The 21,251-nt window shown below is 38.2% G+C and overlaps 1 protein-coding gene across 1 annotated transcript in view; it reads left to right on the top strand.

Annotated features, from left to right (window-relative positions):
* LOC140244765 (gamma-tubulin complex component 3 homolog) overlaps nucleotides 1-20,322 on the top strand; it is a 33,439-nt gene extending 13,117 nt beyond the window's left edge. Inside the window, exons 8-25 of the mRNA XM_072324384.1 lie at nucleotides 183-240; nucleotides 847-1,028; nucleotides 1,706-1,824; nucleotides 3,180-3,305; nucleotides 4,088-4,156; nucleotides 4,924-5,056; nucleotides 6,465-6,631; nucleotides 7,287-7,397; nucleotides 8,125-8,239; nucleotides 8,977-9,104; nucleotides 10,562-10,626; nucleotides 11,353-11,488; nucleotides 12,838-13,042; nucleotides 13,630-13,718; nucleotides 14,066-14,197; nucleotides 15,183-15,323; nucleotides 15,968-16,087; nucleotides 16,987-20,322. Coding sequence (XP_072180485.1) covers nucleotides 183-240; nucleotides 847-1,028; nucleotides 1,706-1,824; nucleotides 3,180-3,305; nucleotides 4,088-4,156; nucleotides 4,924-5,056; nucleotides 6,465-6,631; nucleotides 7,287-7,397; nucleotides 8,125-8,239; nucleotides 8,977-9,104; nucleotides 10,562-10,626; nucleotides 11,353-11,488; nucleotides 12,838-13,042; nucleotides 13,630-13,718; nucleotides 14,066-14,197; nucleotides 15,183-15,323; nucleotides 15,968-16,087; nucleotides 16,987-17,154 — 2,264 coding nt within the window. The 3' untranslated portion in view covers nucleotides 17,155-20,322. The remainder of the gene's footprint in view (nucleotides 1-182; nucleotides 241-846; nucleotides 1,029-1,705; nucleotides 1,825-3,179; nucleotides 3,306-4,087; nucleotides 4,157-4,923; nucleotides 5,057-6,464; nucleotides 6,632-7,286; nucleotides 7,398-8,124; nucleotides 8,240-8,976; nucleotides 9,105-10,561; nucleotides 10,627-11,352; nucleotides 11,489-12,837; nucleotides 13,043-13,629; nucleotides 13,719-14,065; nucleotides 14,198-15,182; nucleotides 15,324-15,967; nucleotides 16,088-16,986) is intronic.
* The last annotated feature ends 929 nt before the right edge of the window (nucleotides 20,323-21,251 follow it).

Raw genomic sequence — 21,251 nt, 5'->3', positions numbered from 1 at the left:
CTTTTTCCCTGGATTTAGAAACACGCGAAACTCTTCTTACCCAGCTGAGTGCAAAAAATTAGTCACGCGAAAATATCCAGTTTTACAGTACTCCCTAGTTTTCACTCTGTTGAGCAGCATCTTTTATCAGCTGTTTTAAGAAGACTTCAGATATTCTTCCATTTTGTGCTCTACCTGCTCAGGAAGTGCTATCAGCAGTATCAGTGGACCGACACCAACCCCACACTCCTACGCTCCAGGGTGAGTGGGCGGAGCACATTGTCTCTCCAGTATTCTGGTTAATGGTGTAGTCTCTCAAAGGAAATCATATTTGACATTGTCAATCAATCCATGCAATGTGCATGTGTATATTTAATACCACACATTGTACTCTTAAAAGTCGCAATGAGCAGAGTTTCATCTACAGTGTACTGTATGCTGCCTGATGATGAATTAATCTGCAAATATGCTTTTTAAGGAAAGTAAATTTTTTTGTATGATTATTATTATATACACACTAAATTTTGTAAATTTGGTTGCATTCTAAATTGAACTAGAATCATTTGGGTTTTGACTTTCCCAAATACTGGTCATCCTTGTCGTATTTTCTCTGTCAATCCAAGTTTTGGTTTTGCCTTTCATCTATAGAAGAACAAGAAATGACACAGGACCGGCTGCAGCTGATTCAACTAGACTTCAAACATGGAGCTCTATGTCTGATATTAACACAGTCCCAACAATAGAGGATGCTGTTACACTTTGTAAGACTACCACCTTTAAGAACCACAGTCAGTGTGTAGAAATATACTGAGGTAATCACATATTCAAGTCAGCAATCTTTTATTCCTTGTTTCCTTGTTTGGACAGATATTTGACTGATGGAGTCACACCAGGCACACAGTCTGTAGGGGGCAGGCTAGCACGCATGCTGATTGGAGACAGCTCGGTCCAGCCAACAGGGTCCAGTGGCAACATGGTGATGGCGCCCTCAAGAGTCCACACTAATACAGTGGAGGTCGAGGGAATCTCTCGGGGCCAGGATGAGAACAGTAAGGAGAAAGACAGTATTTACAGTGAAACCTGGAGAATAGAACCACTAATGACAAGCTCAGGTAAAACCTGAGTGATGTGTTGTGGAACTCAATAAGTGTAAATGATGTTTTCAATAGCTTATCATGTTCAGCAATTAGAAAAGGTATCCCTGTGAGCTCATTCCCTAGTTCCTACATTCACACGAAATTTATTTCTTTTTCATTCAAATCTAAATTTATCGCCCAGAGCTTGTCATTAGTGTTCTATACTCATGGTATCATTGAAAATGCTGTTTTTCTTTTTAAAAAATGCCTTTTTAGCTCTGAGAGTACTGCAATGCTGTTTACAAGGTTGGCAATCCCTGTTATAAATACTATATAATATATAACCAATAGAAATATACTGGGATGTGTGTGTGTGTGGGAGGGGAATATTAATCACATGCTGCAGACTGTTCAATGCTGATGATCTACAACCTTACTTTAAAGGCCTAAAAACCATGATAGCTTGTCGTCTTCAGTAATTGGAGAACATATTCCCCTGAGCTTATTCTATAGTTCCTGCTTTCACTGAAAGTTTTATTTAATTTTCATTCCTTCATATTTAGAAGGGATATTTGCTTTTGCTTTTTTTTTTTGTTTTTAATGGCAAAGAGATTTCAGTCATGGTGTAAAAAGAAATTTCTCCCTTGCAGCATCATTTGAAGTGGCAGAGAAGACTCTTGTGCATGATCTGATCTACGTCTTCCAAGGGATTGATGGAAAGATGATCAAATACAGCAAGACAGAAGATGCCTTCAGGATAGTCCATGGGGTAATGATTTAGAAAGGACCAATCACATGTTTGTTTGTTCTTCCGCAGATAGAGATATTGTTTGTTAGTATCTGAAATGTTTGAAAAATAGCTAATACAGTGCACTCCCATTATAACGAATATGGTTATAACAAAATTCTGATTGCAACGAAGTAAAAATCCAGGTCCCAAAATTATCGGCTCTATGTTTTTTTATTGTTTATTTGTTTGGTTATAATGAAATTTCAATATATGAAAGAAATCTGCTGGTCACGAGGACTTTGTTATAATGGGAGTCCACTGTATACATCATTCAGATATTGATTGTAGCTAGTGCCCAAGAGAAAGTGGTTTTGCTGTATGTCCCCAGTTTAGTATGAAGACGTAAAAGGAGGAGGTTGAAAACTTTTCAAGAGAAAATTGTGAGGGAATACGTTTCAGTGTTCACATACAATTCAGCAGACATATAAACGTGTTATGCACTTCTAAACAAATGCTTGTACACTTTGAGGCATTTCATGAAGGGTATTGTCAGGTTGTTGTTGGTTTTTTTTTGACAAACTGGTACAAGGTACTGAAATCCTTGCATCAGATTGGCTTAGAGCAAATTAAAGTGACCCTCATATGCGAGGTATGATGGAATGCCCCGAGCAGGAATATGCTGAATGAAAGCTTTAATCAAGTTAGTGACACTTTGTGGAAATCGTAGGATTTTGTCTTGATGTGACAGTCATTGGGGATGAAGGAAACATATTCCTGTGTGCAGATTAAAATGTGTAATTTTTTCAGAAAACAATGTTTAACTCAAACATGATAAATTTTACTCACCTATGGCAGATTTAGTTCAAATTTCTCATTATTTTGATGCCTGTTACAAAGCACAGAAATTAAATATTGACATCTTATGACTGACAGCAAGATATAACCAATTACCTGCCAGACTCTTTTTGGAGAAAATCACAGCAGGTTAAGAACTTTCACATAAAAGAAAATACTGCCATTTGAATTTAGATTTATTTTTTACATATAGAGTAATTAATGGTGTTTGGGATTATACACAGTTGTTAAATCCACTAATGATAAGTCTGGATAAATGAAATGCTGTAATGGAAATGCTGTATAAAGAGAATTACTTTTGCAAAAAATCTTCCTAGTATATTTTATTTTATTTAGAATGTGTTTTTTAAAAAAAAAAAAAAATATATTTTTGAAATTGAAAGAAAATGAAATTCAGTAAGATAAGTGTGTTTTGTATTTCATATATGTATTTTTTATTATATTTGTGTGTGTGTGTGTGTGTGTGTGTGTGTGTGTGTGTGTGGCTATGTGAAATGCAACTTGATGTTTTTGATTATGTTTGTATGTTTGTTTGATAGCTTGGAGTACCACGCCCCTGCAGGGATCTTGTACACAAGTTATCAGAACTGGGCTGGTTGTATCTCAAAGTCAGACGCTACATTGATGCAAGGAATAATGACAAAGCCTTTGGCCTTGTGGGTCAGGTAAGCCCTGCAGATGATATGATTGACATTATTCTGACTAACATTCAGTTGAACTGCAGCAATCTGTCATTCAGTAATTGCTTAAATATTTTCAATGTACAATGTTTATAATATACAAAGTATAATATCTCATTTATTTATCCTTTGCATTTAATGAAATCTCAATTCATCACTCAATACAAATTTGGAAAGCTTGGAAGGGTTTGACATTTACATGATATTTTTGTTAAAGAAGTCAACATGTTTGGCATATCTGTCTAACAATAGACCTGCCTTGATGGTACAGAATACAAGCTTTGTGTAGTAAAAGTATGAGTTTATGGTGTACAGAGGACCCTTTTTTTTTGTGCTAATTATTATTTTTTCATTGGACTTTGCATTTATACTGTGGTGGTGAAAAGTTGAGAATTTGTTAGCAGAGTTAGCTACATGTTGACAGGGAGACAAATTTTCCTTTTTGCCGTATTGCATATACATGTTTCCCCATTATTGTCCTGTGAGGGCAAGTTAAGGCTAAACTTACAGAGATTTTCTTCTTTGCTGTTACTCGGAGAGTAAGAGCAAATCTCTGTAACGACATTCTGCAAAACAAAACGAAACACAACAAAACAAATTCCCTTCATTCTTAAAGCTAAAATGTGGTGTTTGGCCTCTCGAGGTACATGTATTAAAGTATAAAGTCACTCGGTGTAGCCACTTCGTGTAGACTAAATTATGTTGAATTGTATTCAGTGAAGTTTGTAACAGAAAATGATATGTAATGCTCCCTGTCTTCACTGCAGAGTTTCTGTGCAGCTTTGCAGCAGGAGTTGACTGAGTATTACAGACTCCTGGCAGTACTAGAGGCTCAGGTAAGTGAAGGATACTACTGTAAATGCACAAATTTTATTGCATTAATTTTTGTGCATTTTGTGCTACTTCTGGCTAGTGCAAATTCTAAAACCTGTGAAGATATCTTCTCTATTTCTGTGCACATTTGGGTTGACAATCGTGCAGCCCGGCTTCAAGACCACGAATATGCTTTTTAGCGACTCAGGGCGAAAAATTAATTGCACAAAAATATGGATGTTCACAGTACGTTTCATACCATGTCATGTGTTATAATGTATGCCACCAGCACAGACCTACCAAGTATTCTGCAGAAAGCACCATAGAAATCAAATGTTTTTCCATGTTTTGACTAAAGAATTGAAAAAGTCTCCTTGATCAAAGGAAAATATACATATTATTGTATAATTTTTATGTACATGTGTATACTTATATATTCATTGTTTATATGCTTGTATATGATTTGCCCACTTCCAAGTTACTGTAGAGTTATGGGAGAATACAATTCAATTCAATTACTCACTTAATTTCAATCGAACAAAATCAGATGCCTGATGAATGAGAACTGTAGCAATGTGAAATCACACCCATGATGCCTTATATTTTTTTTTTTACACTTTTTGAAGAGTCTGTCTTTGATGTAACAAATGAAAAGAGACTGTTAATGAAGGAAAGCAGCATGCAATTGATTATTGAGACCAATATTCTCGAGTTCATTAAATGTCCTTTTGAATGTTTTATGATGTTTTTATCCAACGATATGTAATTGTTTGTGTTTTTTTTGCTCCAGCAACTTCAAGAGCAAGATGTGGGCTTAGAGGAGGGGTTGCCTAGCAACCTGTCTCTCTTCCGTCTCAATGTCTGGACCTTGGACCCCCTCCACCGTATGAAGCAGCTTGCCATCCTGGTGGACGGGTGTGCAGGTGAGTTTACAGGTCATCATAGTCTCTGAAATGTGATTGATTTGGTCACAGATATCTCCAAACTTAAACTTAGTGTGCTATGTACACTTTCGAGAGGGTTAGTTTTCATATGCTGTACTGAGTATATGTTATCAAACTTTGTTGGGAGCTAAACATTGAAGTCTGATCTTATTGCCACTTTGTCAGCTGTTGAGTGTTATTACCTCCGCCAAGGAGGAGGTGAAGTGATCATCGGTGTTGGTTTGTCTGTTTGCAAAATAACTCAAAAGTTGTGTACGGATTAAAATGAAACTTGCATAAAAAGTCAATATTGACACAAGAAACACCTCATTCAGTTTTGGTAGTGATCCGGGAATTTGTATGGATTTTTGAAGGATTTTTAATCTGTTGGCATGTAAGGTCAACAAACTTGGGGTTCAAGCTGCGCATACTGGACATTAACATAAGGGCACTATAGCGCGCACCCAACAAGGCGCCGTGCAATGATGTAGACAAAAAGCTATTTCGGGAAAATGCATGCATGAAGGGGTGGAAATGAGTTGCTGGCTTGGCAGAGGTCTGTGCTCTCCGAGTGCTTTTCTAGTGTTTATATGATTCCATTTCTTCAATCTACAGTGAAAGTGGGGTCGAACAGCCTTAGTTTGTTGGTTAGTTTTGTACTCCAAAACTACTTGTGGATAGTAGATCTAAAGGAGTGACTGTCTATAGCAGAAGGGAAACTCCCTCATCCCCCACTCAACAGTCTGGTTGAGGGGGAAAACTCAGCTGAAACTTGAAACCTTTTAACTCTTTATGTGCCACGTTCGCACGTCCGACTCAGTCGACGGCGTGCCAACTTCGCATATTCTGCTCAACAAACAAAGCCACTAAAACCGATCAATAAATCGCTAATCCTGCAGTACAATCAAAGCGTTTCTCGCGCTTTTGTTCCTCTCACATACGGCTTGCATTCTATGTGGTGAATGACTATCAAGCGGTGTTCCCAACTAGATTTTGCATGTACACTTTAAGTTTCTGTCACTATTTTATGTGCAAAAAGTCGTTCCTTTACAGTAATGTAGCAACTGGTAATTCAAAAGAAAAATTGAAAATAGAATTGTTATACATTGTATATGGAAGCAAAGTTTGGCATTCCTCTTTAACTGTGCTCACTATTATGTCCAGCTTAACAGACATTTGTAGAAGTTATACAGATAGGAAAAACAGAATTCTTTCTCTAAAGCATGACTATCTTCGTGTCTCAGAATAACGTGGCACACAGGGGGTTTCCACCATGGCACATAAAGAGTTAAAGGGAAGGGAATCATATAAATCATTCCATTCCATGAATCATAATATATACAGTTCATTTGCAGTAACTTCTCTTTCTTACTGAAATTGACTCTTTGCTCTTTTTGTTGACTTAAAGACAAAAAGGGAGGTTCCCTTGCCTCAGCCATCCACTCCTACACACTCCATGGTGACCCCTCCACACGGCAACTGGTCAAACACATTCTGCGACTGGTAGCCTTTCCTATCAGGACGATGCTGGACAAATGGATCTTTGATGGTCAGCTGGAGGACAAGCACAATGAGGTGAAGCAGACTGACCATTGCCCTGGTCTACGTGGTTTACTTGTTTCTTGGTGCATGATTCCATGCTGTGGGGAGGGGAGGGAGATGGCATGCTTTGACCTCTTGGAGAGTAGGTTGTGAAATGATGAACCTATTGTTTGCAGACTGCTTTGGAAGTAAGACCCATTTACATGTTTGGGATCAAAATAGCAATCCAAGTAGAATTCTGTCTGCAGACAGAGCGTCAGTCTGTGTAGTAAATATCAGTGAAAAATTTGTACCAGCTGTATACTGTAAAAGCTGTTATTTTCATGAGGGTTTAATTTTTGCAAATTTTGTGAATCACTGTTGGACCGTGAATTTAAAAACGCACAAAAATAATGTCCCCTAATCTTGAACAGACAGGCATTAGTGCTCTCGGTGTTGAATCGCAAAAAGAAGATCTCGCAAAGATGTCTGTGACCTCCTTATTCACAAAAATATCTGTACAATAACTAAGGAGATTAACACCACATTTGTGCCGTTAGAAGTCATACAGATTTCTGTTAGGTTTTTCAATACTACTTATCTGAGAACAAAGAGACTTGCATTATGTCTTAAAACTTGTTTAAATTGTAAAGCATAATCCCACAATCATTATGATCTGTTGTTTTCTCTGTGTTTTTGTTTGGTTTAGTTCTTTGTGGCTGCTGACCCATCAATCAAAGAGGACAAGCTGTGGCATGAGAAATATTCCCTGAGGAAGTCCATGGTCCCTTCCTTTATCAGCATGGAACAAGCCAGAAAGGTGCACACATGTTACAGTCATTCTCATTGAAGTCACGTCGTCTGCTTCATGTTTTCATGTGGCAAACTCTATGAGATATTGATTGTGGAATTTTAAATTTGAAATGCTTTTATCTCTGCAGTTCTGAATTCTCTGAGCAATTTTGCAGCCCCAATGAATTTTCAGCTACAAAGTATGTGAGCATGCCTTCAAGAAAAAAATACTGTAATGGTCAATCAGATTAAAAAAAAAAAAAATATTGGGGTTACTGTTAAAGAGGATATTTTTGTGCTTGACCTGGGGTGATGTAGTGTGCATGTTTTAATTCTGCGGAAATCAAAATAGCAAGTAGTATTACTTACGTGTATGTAGCAAGCCAAATATTTGCACTAGTTTCATGTCACATGAAATGCGCAATAATTTCTACTTTTTCAGCATTCCTTTGACTGAATGAAATATTGAAACAAGAACACTTGACATGCTCATTTCAAGAATTATTTGTAGATTACCAAATCATATAAGAAAAGGGTAAAATATTGTTACATTTATCATCACAAGAGAGTCATCCGCTACTCTTTATGTTTCACCACATTAACATAGCTACAGTTCATGCATGCTTTTGAAAGAGCACAAAGGTTGAAGCAGTGTTCTCCAATGAATGCTTCCACAGGTAGATATAAAGCTATCAGTGATTAACTAATTTTGAGACTACTATTGTGTTTGCATCTTCTTCCCCCAACTACTACAGATTCTGTCCATTGGGAAAGCAATTAACTTTCTGCGACAGGTGTGTAAGGACCACACCCCAATCAAGGGGAAATCCCTGGTGGTTGTCACGTCAGGCAGCAACAATTACCAAAACAGTGAGTCATAGTTCACTTACGTCCTAAATCAGGAAGTTTATTTATTGCAATCTTTTCTGAGAGTCATTCCTAATCGTACTTTGTACATACATGCCATTAGTGATGCATAAACTAATCAGGATTTCTGGACTTCACTGAAAGTTTGTCATAGGTAATCTGCTGCTTTTGTACAGCAGAACAGTATTTTTCAAACTTTGCAAATCAGTAATGCATTGGAATTATCTATATGATTGTGAGATACTGTCTTACTTTCCTCGTAACATGTTTTATGCTGAGAACAAAGCATCTTGTCAAATTTGCTATTTGTGTCTGTATCATATGTGAAAGAGTGAGCTGAAATTTCATGCACTTCCTTTTATCTTTATTCCCCAAGGACTATGCAAGTCGTGCAACCTGTTTATAAAGGCATCGGAATAGATGTAAAGTTCATCCTGTTTTAGATTTGATGATGGAATACGTTGTAGAATATATGAGCCATTGGCTTCATTTTAAAGACCGTATTTTGATAACCTAATGATGCTCCCCTTCCCCCGCCCCTCACCCTCCCCCCCCCCCATCTTAGATCTACAACCTTCAGCCTTATCAAATCTTCTCTTTCTCACTATTTGAAATGATTGAAGCCAGCCTTTCAGAACAAGTTTTAGAGACATTTTCTCTGCCTGTAATTTTTATTGCTATGTCAGTGCTCCAGCAAGGATTGATGAGTTTTCTGCAACTCTGATATATTCTATCTTTAGCTGAGATGCTGTTACAACAAGACATGGATGGCTCCTTCCAACAAGTGATAGACAGTGAGTACAGAGACACCAGCAAGAGACTTCTTCACATCCTTCAGACACAGTTCAAGTTTCTAGAGCACCTCAAGGTAAGATTGGAAGCTGATGTGTTGGCCTCTAGCCAAACTAACATTCCAATACAAAAATAAATTGTTTTTTTTTTTGTTTAAACTTTATGATACCATCGTCCATGTCTAGTAGTTGCTAAGAAAAATTTGTAGGTTTTTGAAACATCTTCTAGAACAGTGTGAAGTTGTAGTAGTGATACACTGTACTAACAAATCTAGCATGAGTTACCCTTTTCAAAGTTGCAGAAAGTTTTTCGTGGGGTCCAATCTTAAAAGAGCTCCCATTGTTGTAAAGTACCCATAAGTGTCAACGTAAAGCAAACTGCCCATAATATGATCATAGCATTGTCCAAACTTCAACTGCCAACCATATGTCAAAACCTATGCTTTTGCGTGCGGTTGAACTTTGGCAAGGGAGGTCGAACCTTGCTGCGGGTGTTTTAATGTGATGACGATGTGTGAAACTTCTACATATCAAAGTACTCTTCTCTTGATTTTGAATGCAAGGATGTACTGGGCACATTATCTATTTAGTGTTATTGTGTCATAGTAACTGGAATTGTCAAAGGTAAATTTACTTTTAATGAAATGTAAACTGACACAATTGTACAATACAGTTGAACCTCTCGTATCCGGACAAGTCGGGACCGGGACTCATCCGGATAAGGGATTTGGCCGGATACGGGAGACTCAATGCTTTATACATGTACATATACATGTACATACACATGTAGGTCCTACTGATGTAGCCCATTGTAGTACCACATGTAGTAATGTGTATAGTGCAACCTTTTCATTGTTACACTCAGTAACAGACCCCAAAATAGAGGTGTATGTTAATGTTGGAAGTAATATGTAATTCATGTGTGTTTGTGTAGGAGTTCTCAAGGAGTTGGGAATCCCCCTTTCCTCCCGTAATTATTAAAAAAAAAAAAAAAAAAAAAAAAATCACGGCGAGATTGCGTCCGTATAATAGAGAGATCCGGATAAAGGGAGGCCGGATAAGAGAGGTTCAACTGTACTGTATTTCATATTTGTGTCAACTGATTCTGGACCTGGCACATTCAAGCAAGGAGTTCTGAAGTGCCAAGTTACTGTCTTCATTTGTAGGAGTGGCTACAGGATGAACCCTCACTCAAATGTATAGCATTATGATTTTGGGTTTGTGCTTTTGATATATTGTTTTTGTCTCCCAAATGCTTTGGTACCATAGACAATATTTTCTGGTTTTTGGTCAGTCAATTTTTTTGGATTCGAAGTAATAGTCATTCTAAATTTGCCTGTGACACTACCCTGAGCTTTACAGGGTTAGAGGAAGATTGATTTCTACTTTATTGTATCCACATTACAAGGTTTTACTCCTCCCTAAATTTAAAATGATATGAAACTTTGTATGGCAAATTTAAATTATGTGTATTTTACAAGTCATTGTAGGCAATGAATACCATTGGGTGTGTTTGTGTTTTGTTGTTGTACAGGCCATGAGGCGATACCTGCTCCTAGGTCAGGGAGATTTCATCAAGCATCTCATGGACCTTCTTGAGTGAGTTTTCTCTTTTCCTACAGACTCATTCATACACTCAAGGACAGAATGTTACAGATTAATGCTTGTAATAAACACTACTCTGCTTCACATACAGGTCTGTTGTATGTGTGAAGTGGATACTTCGTTATCCACTTCATGTGGAAGTATGTTTGCAACCAGTGTTTTGCAAGGGTTATGCCATTTTACTTAGTAATATCTGTTTCTTGCTGTTGTTACTCCATCAAGAAAGATATTTAGATTTGTTTTCTTTCATCAAACCCAATCTAGATCTGTGTGTAGCATTACATTTTTACATGCACTGGACATTTAAAAATAGTTTATGGTCATAATATTCATGATGCTTCTTTCATCTCAGTTCTGAGCTCTTTAAGTGACAGAAAGATCAGTTGTTTGGCACCATGTATAAAAAAGTATAAATATACAGCTAATACATCTCTCCTTTATTCACCTGCTGAAGACGAGTCCCTCGTATACTTGGGCAGGTGTCTATGGGAAATGTGTGTTATAGCAAAATCAGCCTGTCCTCAATGGGTTAAAAGCTCTTACTAGCTGAGCAAATTTGAAGACTGTTTTTTCCCCCCTATTTTTGATATTTCCTCATACTCAATGGCTTGATGAAACTTTTCATTAACCACTGCTACTTCATGATTAATGTCCTAATGGAATTTTGACATAACCTATTGCTGTCATTGACACCAACATGTTTGCATTTGTCATGCCCAGGGCTGATTTAGCCAAGCCAGCCAACATGCTGTATCTTCACAACTTGACTGGAGTCTTGGAGACTGCTGTCAGAGCTACCAATGCTCAATATGAAGACTCTGACATCCTCAACAGGCTTGATGTCAGACTTCTTGAGGTGGGTTACTTTCCTCACGTTCACACTAGGGTCCCACACCCACCCTAAGTCCCACACCCACACTATGGATTTAGAGGGGAAAGTCCTGTGGTGCAGGACTTTTCCCTCCCAAACCCTAGTGTGGATGCTCACTGGGATTTCTCACAGTGTCCCTGCGAAGCTTGTCGGGCCCGGGGACAAAATTTAGAAGAGAGAGTGACCTTGGGCTTGATTTTGATAGCACCTAGATGTATTTATAAAATGTGCATATGTCAAATGGCAGGGAGTGCCTCGAACTGTAATTCTTGCTTCAGTTCAGGGACAGTCGATAGTAGTGAATCCAGTCAGTCGTAAAAAAGATAAGATCTCTCCCGACTGTACCCACAATGCGGGACCCAGTGTGAATACAGGATGTGTCGAATTTGATTTGGCAGAAAGGTTGAAGATGATTGAGATTTAAACATGTGATCTTCTGATGCTTGCACAAAGGTATTTGCTGCAATGTGTACATGGCAGTGGAGCAGTGAACAAGCTTTGACGGGGGGAAAAAATGAGCTGTTTTTTTAAGTCTAATAATGTCTGTCAGATTTGAGAATGCCTCTGTCATTGCCATAGGCTAATCTGAATAGTTTGTTTAGTAACCTGTGTCTATAATGATCAAATTGTTGACAGTATCCTTTCATTGTTTCATGCAGTTTCCTAAAGTAAATTACATTATAATGATTTCTGTTATTATGTTGTGCAAATGTTAGTTTCTATGGATCTTTTTTTTTATTCTGATTTCCATATCAACTATTACCAGTATGTTTTGTATTACAGTGGATTTCTGTTAGATAACGAAGTTCGTGGGACCGGCAGTTTTCTTTCGTTAACTGTAAAACAAGGAATGTTTGCGTGCATTTTGATTTTGCGGATTTCGCGAGCGCAAAGATTCGCGAAATTACAAGGCATACAAAATTTCTTATCTACACTATATGCATTGAACGCCACGAAAAAGGCTGTCAACTCCAATTCGCGAAAATGTCGTGCCGTGAATATATTCATGTGTTACACTATATTGAAATTTCGTTATAACGGAACAAATAAACAATAAAAACAAAAAAACAAAGAGAGGATGATCTTGCGGCCTGAACTTTTATTTCACTGTAACCGAAATAAACATGTTCATTATAATGGGAGTGTACTGTACTTCAAGATTCATGTTATAGATAAATCTCTAGGGTTTTGCTGAGTGTCAATCAATAATTTGTTGAGTGATTGAAAGTCAGCCTGTTTCAGAGACTCTGATGTGAGTAACAACAGACTTCAATTTCAGTACACCATTGATGGTTTTTGGCTCTAAAAGTGTGAATTTGTGACGCTGTTTTCAGATTTCTCCCGGTGACACTGGTTGGGATGTCTTCAGTCTTGACTACCATCTTGATGGTCCAATCAGTACAGTCTTCACTGCACAGTGTAAGATCCTCTACCTCAGAGTCTTCAACTTTCTCTGGCGAGCCAAGCGTATGGAGTATGTCTTGGCCCAAGTCTGGAAGAACCAGATGGCCAATGCTAAGGCTCTGCGCTCCATCCCTGGTAGGTCCCATGCAACTCCTTTTATCAGAGCAGATTTTATATCCTTACTAGAACTTAATGTTTTTCATCCCTTTGATATGCAACTTTACCAACATTCAGACTGGCTACGCAGATACCAGGTACAAAAATTGTGTGATATTGATCATCACTACACAATAGCAAGTTATTTCACAATTTGTTATTTGGTAATGCAACGTTGAACATTGTATTGTATTGTATTGTATTGTATTGTATTGTATTGTATTGTATTGTATTGTATTGTATTGTATTGTATTGTATTGTATTGTATTTACTTTCCACATAAAATCAACATATCAACATAAAAATACACAAATGATAATCAAACATTAACGGGAATACGGCTGGATTGCCCTGCTCAACTTTGCCTACAAGACACTGCTCTTCTACACCAGCGGTCCAGGGGCCATGTTCACATGGCTTTGCTAGTAAACATGAGAATAATTCTTTTGTGTGGTGTCATTATTTGTTCTCCAAGATAAATGCAATGAGGAGTGTTTGCAATGTAAGAGGTTTGTTGCATGTTACTAGTCTCTGATCAAGACAAATTATTTATTATCCTTTGGCAGAGCTTTATCCACTCCTTCATCGCTGTCACACCATTGCTGCTGAGATGATTCACTTTGTCAACCAAATGCAGTACTACATCAACTTTGAGGTAGGTTTCACGTTTGCTGTAAGATGACCTTCGTATGATGGCATATCCACTAATCCTGACATTTTTACATGAAACATAAGCATGATCTTAGCCGCACCGGGCAGCTGTCTCTTTTATATTTCTCATTTATTATTAGTATTATTATCATTTTATTTTAGTACATTTTAGGTTATCATCACAAGGCAAAGGGACTTGTCTTTATTTACACTTGACTATCTGCTTGTTGGATTGGTAATTCATGATTAAAAGTGAATGAATGGATTCTTGTGAATATATTAACCTGTTAGAGATCTCCACCTGAAGCAAATGACAAGTGTCCTCTTCATTCCCTGTGTGCCATGTGTCAGGTGATGGCGTGTTCCTGGGACACCATCTGGAAGAATGTAACCGAAGCAGCAGATCTGGATCAAATCATCGCTGCTCATGAGCTCTTTCTGGACACCATCCTGCGGAGAGCCTTACTGGATGACAAGTCAAGGGTGAGGGGGAGGAATAGATGACCATGGGACTGACCGGTGCAGTTTTGGTCTGGACAAGTGACCCTAGTGGTAGCCACAGGGGTTAGGTCTGAATAGATGGACCCTTGGGCTGGTCACTGGGGTTAGGTCTGAGTCTGGACAAGTGACCCTAGTGGTAGCCACCTTGGGCTGGTCACTGAGGTTGGGTCTGAATAGATGACCCTTGGGCTGGTCACTGGGGTTGGGTCTGGAGAGGTGACCCATGGACTGGTCACTGCTGTTAGGTCTGGATAGGTCACCTGTTATTTGACTTCTGGATTGTGTCTGCTTATGATTTTACCATTAGCCTCATGTTGCTGCAGTTATTTCTCAATATTACAGTATACACTAAATATCAAAAGAAATCTATACTGTTGAATGATGTATAATCTCATAGTCCTGCAGAAATGTTTGCTTTGTGTTGTATTGTATTTTGAATTCTGATATCATCAACTGAAAGAACACATTTGATTTTTTTTTTTTCATGCACCTCATATTATAGAGTTTTGTCTGTAAAGTAACACAATCATTTAGATTGTATATTGTAAGTGTATATCACCATAACCCATTTAAGACAAACCGATTTCCCTATTACACACGCTTCCTGTAAACACCTGATTAAGTGTTTGAGGTTCCGCGACGTCAAATGACATGTCACCTGAGGGGCAAAAACAAATAATGTGTCTATCACGCACATAGCTCTAGCGTGCGTTACACTTACTGCATACCTACCTGCCTTTCATGAGACGTAGGATGTTATGCTTACATGCTTGCCCACGTCTATGGGGGCCCCTATGCAGCATTCGTGGTATTTGCACTTCAGTATGGCTTTATGGTGTCAGTGGAATCTTGTCTGTATACTGGGGAGTAATCTTTAATGGGCTAAAGTTTTTGACAGTAAGGACATCTGCTGACTTTCCATGCTAAAAATAACTGGATATCATGTGTGCCCTCTTGCCCCATCCAGCCTCTACTGAACCAGCTGAGAGTCATCTTTGATCTCATCATCCAGTTCCAACACTCCCAGGACACCATGTTCACCAAGGCCTTGGAGGAGTTGAATAGGAGACAATCCATCACCAAGGCCATCAATGCAAGGACGGAAAAGGTATGTGACCTTTCACTTGGTTTTAAAGAAAGGTCATATCCCTTATGATGGGCTTGATTTGATAGAAGGGGTATTATCAATAAATCTTTGAAGAAGATTGGGCATCTTAAGGGAGACTTGACAAAATACACACAAACAACAGAAGTATTGAGTGGTGAGGTAAAACTACGAGATTGCCACAAAATGACCAACTTGTGTTCAAACCCTGTGGATTCTTGTTTCATAGTGAAGACAAAGGTACATGTACATGAGAAGCATGTAGTTAATATGCAAAGATGAAGTGTGTGTGAAGAAATTAAGGAAGGAAATTACCCCCCACTCCCCAGAAAAGACAAAACAATAAAAACACGCCAGAGGATTTTTGTAGATATTGTTTTGCAATAGATAGAAGTCTTATCTCTAATGACATATATTCCTAGGTGATTTTATGTGCTCAGTAGGGGATATGATAACAAGTTACCATTGCTGTGGTCATTTCCCAGTGTATGTCACCCTTGGTGAATGGTATAGAATATTGATACATCTGATGAAGTAGTTTGCAGGTCCATGTGTCATCCTGTTGCCATAGTGATGAAGTATTCACACTTGTGATGACAGAAATATATATATATACATATTTTTTTAAAATGTCAATTTGTTTCCAGGGTGATTGGGGAACCAGTGCAGTGGAGGAGGCAGACCAAGAGAAAATGAAGGCGGAGTTCAGGAGAACGTTCCTGCCCAGCTCTAAGGCCCAGATGAATGTCCTTGCTAACTCCTACCAGGTAAAAATTCTAGATATTGATTATTTCATGACTTTTCAGCATTTTACTGTGGACTGTCAGATTTAAGATGTTGACCCACATTGTATGTTGACCAAGTTGTATGAAGTCTACACCAAATAATATAATAATAATAATAATTGCATTTATAAGGTGCTTTATACCGATGTTTCTAAGCGCACAACAAGACTAAAAAACAAAATAGCATTAGGACAATGCAAAACCAAAATTACAATTACAAAAGAAGAAGAATAACAGTACATGTGATACAGTACGATACAATAATCAATAACTGACTGTGTGTGTGCACCTCCAGAAGAAAAAAAAATCACAACTGATTAAACAGATGGGTTTTAAGTTTTAAGCCATAATGTCATGTAACATAAAAAGTCATTTCTTCTGCTTGGACACCGAAAGACATTGTACAAAGAAAAGAGAAAAGTTTGTTTTGCTGAGTTTGAAGTACTACTTTGAAATTAAAAAAATGGAACACTGATGTAACAGACCTAAACAAATGTTATACACTTACACACAGAAATAAAATGTGTATAAAATATGGGCTACCACTTTAAAGATATTTATGTAACGCTATGCAAGTCAACAATCTTAGGGGCAACAAAATCCACATCTATGGGAGTGTCAACTTGAATGCATGTTGATCAAGAGATAAGTCTGGTCACTGACCTGTCCATGTCTGCCTTTTCATGCTTACTTAACTCTTGAACCTTTGTGTGTTTGTTGAACCACTGTGACATCATCTTGTTAGTGTGTGTATCAAATTGGATGAGGTGAAGGTGTCATAGAATTGATTGGAGACTTCTGGTGTGTTTTCTGTAGAGACACACCATTCATTGTACCACTGTCTTATATATTATCAACATTTTGCCTTTCTACCACACCAGGACATGGTCCAAAAGTTCCTTGTGATGTTGACCAATCATTCGGATGATAGTCTTCGTCTTCTGGCCGTCCGTCTTGATTTCAATGAAGTCTACAGGGCCAAGGAGCCAAAACTACGCAGCCCAATGCAGCCCAAAAAGAAGAGAAGACACCTGGATTTAGGAGTCTAGTTACATCAGGAAAGTTTGGGGAAAGGAACCCAATTCATGGAAAATTAAGAAACAAGATCATATGACCAGTACTTCCATAGGTTAAAGCAGTCTTCAATCTCATAATCCCATGTATTGCATATGATGTGTTTATGAGGGCTCAGTCAATGGTTTGACGGATAAAAATGCCTCTCACACAAGAGTTGTACATGTCACTAGACCTGCTATGCCAGCCGTAGAAGTATGGTAAAGTTAAGGATAGGAATTTGTGAAACTTTCCCTCTATTTATAATCCAAGTTGCAGAAGACCAATAACTCTAGAATACTTACTTCATTTTAATATGCAGATGAGTCCACAGTCTGTAAATTTATTTGAGCCAATTTTCTTTTGATGGAAAAAAGAAGAAGAAAAAAGAAAGAAAGCAAGAGCTGGATACAATACTCATCTTATCAACCCTATCTGGAACCAGTTTCTGTGTTTCATATGGTATGTGCACTTTTATAAGAGGTTTCAGATAACAGCCCAAGAGCATTACCACATGCTTGGAATAGGAACAATATGCAAGAAATACTTCCCTCAGAGGAATAGAGAAGCAAAAAGCATGTTTAGTCGATGGCTGATCACTTGGCAGTTGGCATTCATGCATTTGAATACTGACCGGAAGTGGATTTTTCGCAGGTGCTGCTTACCAATGGCAATTTGTTTATGAAACACTGTTCATTTTTCTATTATTCAAAGTCACGTGACCACCCCGTGGCAGAGTCACTTTAGCAGCTCCTGATTAAAACTCCAAGCAATTGCACATAATGTGAAAAAGTGTAAAATAGAATTTAGCAATTAAATGATGTAAGGAAGGTTTTGATGTCAGTACACAGGCATATCAGATACATGAAGTATACTTTGGTCCAACTGACACTAATAGTGCTGTGATAGGTACCTCTGACTCTGAGTGACCACCACATACCTCTGGACCCGAGTGACCAACAGGAGACAGCCCTCGGTGACCACCAGACAGAGCATTTGAAGCAAAATCTTGGCCTTTGCTTTTCTAAGACTTACTGGCTTTAGTAAAACTTCTAGAGATGATAGAATTGAGTAGGAGCTGAATGTTTGTGATGATTAGTACAGAGCTGCCAAGTCTCCCTGAATATGTCAAAATCTGTTCATGTCTGAATAGGAGAATATTAAAATATCCCTGATTTGGGAATTATTTTCGCCCACTGAAATGCATGTAACACACAGATATCTCCCTAATTGCTGTGTGGAATCTCCCTGATTTGGATGTGGGAATGTTGGCAGACCTGTTAGTATCCAGGAAGATGACTGCTGCCCCCTAGAGGTACATGTGAAGTAGGGGCCAAGTGTCGGTGGATTTTGTCTTGGAAAATGGTTGTTACCATAAGTACTAAGGGGGACTCCAGTTATAACAAAGTCTTTTTAATGAATTTCTTCGTAACCATGTTAGTTGTATTTACAGGAGTGCCCTGTATCATTTAGAGAAATCACTCTTTGGTATCAGCTGGTAGTGACGTTTGGGAGGAAGAAGCGTAGTAGCAGGGAGGACACAAGTGTTCTGAAAGTAAAAAAAAAAAAAAAAAAATGACAGGTTGCTATTGTCTTCAAAGTGTGGCTGTGTGCATGTATGTCTTTAAGAATTTAACTGGGGGCAGTTAAAAGGAGCATTCGAATGAAACTACACCACATGATAAATTAAATGAGTTTTATTCTTTATATGGGACAAATCTCTACACAATTGGTAATGAAATGATCACATCACATTTTTCACTATCATAAAAAGGAGACAGGTATGCAGTGTCACGTGTTGTTTAACATTTAAAGTTTATGAATTGAGTTTCCAGTTCAAGGAAGAGGAGAAGGAAAAATCCTTCGTGTTTGTGTGTGTGTTTGTAATGCCTGTAGGGCTAAGTTTGCTAGTTCACTTTATACTCTTTGACTCTGGCTGTGGAATGCTGGTCTCTTGTTGCAAATACTATCTTCTGCCTGTTTGTATGAAATGCAGTATCTGAAATTGTCACCTTGCATCGCAAAAATATACATGTACATATCAAAATGACATCTGCAAATTTTCTGAAGATATTGGAGGTGATAATCTTTACATACAATTGGATTTGACACTCCTTTTTGTTTTACTTTATGGACATATGTCTGTGTGTATCAGTACTCTATGAAACAATATTGTTCTCTCATTCTTTTATACTGTAAAGCAGGATATTTTCATGGCATGCAGTTTGCATAAATTGGAGCCAACAACCTTTTTCGCGACATTAAATTTTTGTGAATTGTCACTAGCATTCAACGCACTGTGGACAAGAACTTTTGAGTGCATTTTAATTCTACAAATCTTGACACGCGTGATGTTTGCTGGATTAAAATGCATGCAAACATCCGTCATTTTAGAGTACATGTAATATAATTTGGTGTCCTGGAAGTAACGCTCAAATGTGAAACAATTATCGTTGAAACTAGAATCTAGGTATGCCTTGGTCTGTGTTAGAAACAATACTGTAATACAGTGAAACCAGAAACTTTTGAGTGCATGAAATGTTAAGGAATTTTTTGGGCTGTGATTTGGGAAATTAAAATGCATGTGAAAGTTCTAGTGTGCACCATATATTGAGCGCCAGTTGTAATTCGTTTCATGCTGCAAAAAAGTGTTGGCTCCAATTCATGAAAATTTCATGCCACCAATATTTCTGGTTTTACAGCAGTAATGAAGAACTACCATTTCTTCACATGAATCTGTCAGTATGACACCAGGTATCATTCTTGGGAGAAGGATGCATGTAAAAATTGTTTGGTTATCTACTACATTCTGTGTGTTTGGACTGTCGAGACAGAGTGGAAGGATAATTTAGAGCATCAAGGGGTCAAAATGGCTTCTCTGTATACCATGTGGATGTACAGGGGGAAGTCCCTGTACAAAGTATACCATATGATGTAGCAAGTAATATCAGACTTTGTGTTCAGTGCAGTTGAGTGCATACCACAGGTGTGTACCCATTTGGTTTGAAGGACACAAAAATATTCTGTACAAGGATGAATGAAAACAGCCATGTAAGATAGCTGGTGAGATGGAATTAAGGCATTGTATCATTCAAAGTGTATAATAAATGTACAGTACATCTTCTTTATAAATTTGCTTCATTAAAGCTTGGCTTGAGATATTACCTTCACTCTCTCTGTCATAGTCTTGATACTATTGACCTGGATATACAGTATTCATCGCATAATCGGGCATCTGATAATCGGGAACCTCGCTTAAATGACATACGCTTCCCAGAAACATTTCCAATGCATGTTATTTTCACTGGATAATCGGGTGGGGACCTCTGATAAACGGGACAATTTTTCTTCAAGTGATCTTTGATTTTGTTGATATTTTACACAAAAAATCTACCAAAATACCACAACAATATTTCAAAGATTCCCTATCAGTTGTCGTTTACATCGAACTTACAAAGCAAGCTTCGGACTGGTGTGTTTTGACCTCCGTCCATCTAGTACACGTACATGCATAGCCACGAAAGCGCTGTGTATAAGTATCCATGCCATTGCGAAACACATGCTTTCGCGAACATTCTTCTCCCCTACATACACTTTATGTATAAGCAAAGCCATGTGCAGGGAGAGCTAGAGGGTCGTGCCGAGGGGTAGCGTGGTTGTGTATTCATGTACATGTACAGTAGGTCAGTATGCATGTGTGTGTGTGTGTGTGTGTGTGTGTGTGTGTGTGCACTACATGTACATGTCGTATGCCGTTAGTGTATGGTGAGTGCTCATCGCGAAATCGGGCACCCCGCTTCAAGGGGCCGCATTTGCTACTCCCAACCTGTCCCGGTTATGCGATGAATACTGTACTACGTACTGTATACGCGGAATATTTTCACGAATATCGCCAGTCAGGTGCTATTCATGAAATTAAAGACGTGCGAAACTAATGACCGACTCCTGATACGTATGTGACGCACATTTCTCCATTCAGTACAGTACTTCACAATCGCGAATTTAACCACTCGCGAAATTGTCAGGAAGTCCCAATTCCCGAAAATTTAGACTTGCTAAATATATGCTGTATACAGTATTCAGAAAGGAAGAC

This window comes from Diadema setosum, chromosome 21, assembly GCF_964275005.1.
Source record: "Diadema setosum chromosome 21, eeDiaSeto1, whole genome shotgun sequence".
NCBI classification, from domain to species: Eukaryota; Metazoa; Echinodermata; class Echinoidea; order Diadematoida; family Diadematidae; genus Diadema; species Diadema setosum.
The sequence above is the reverse complement of the archived record's forward strand: the minus strand, read 5'-3'. Positions and strand labels throughout refer to the sequence as shown.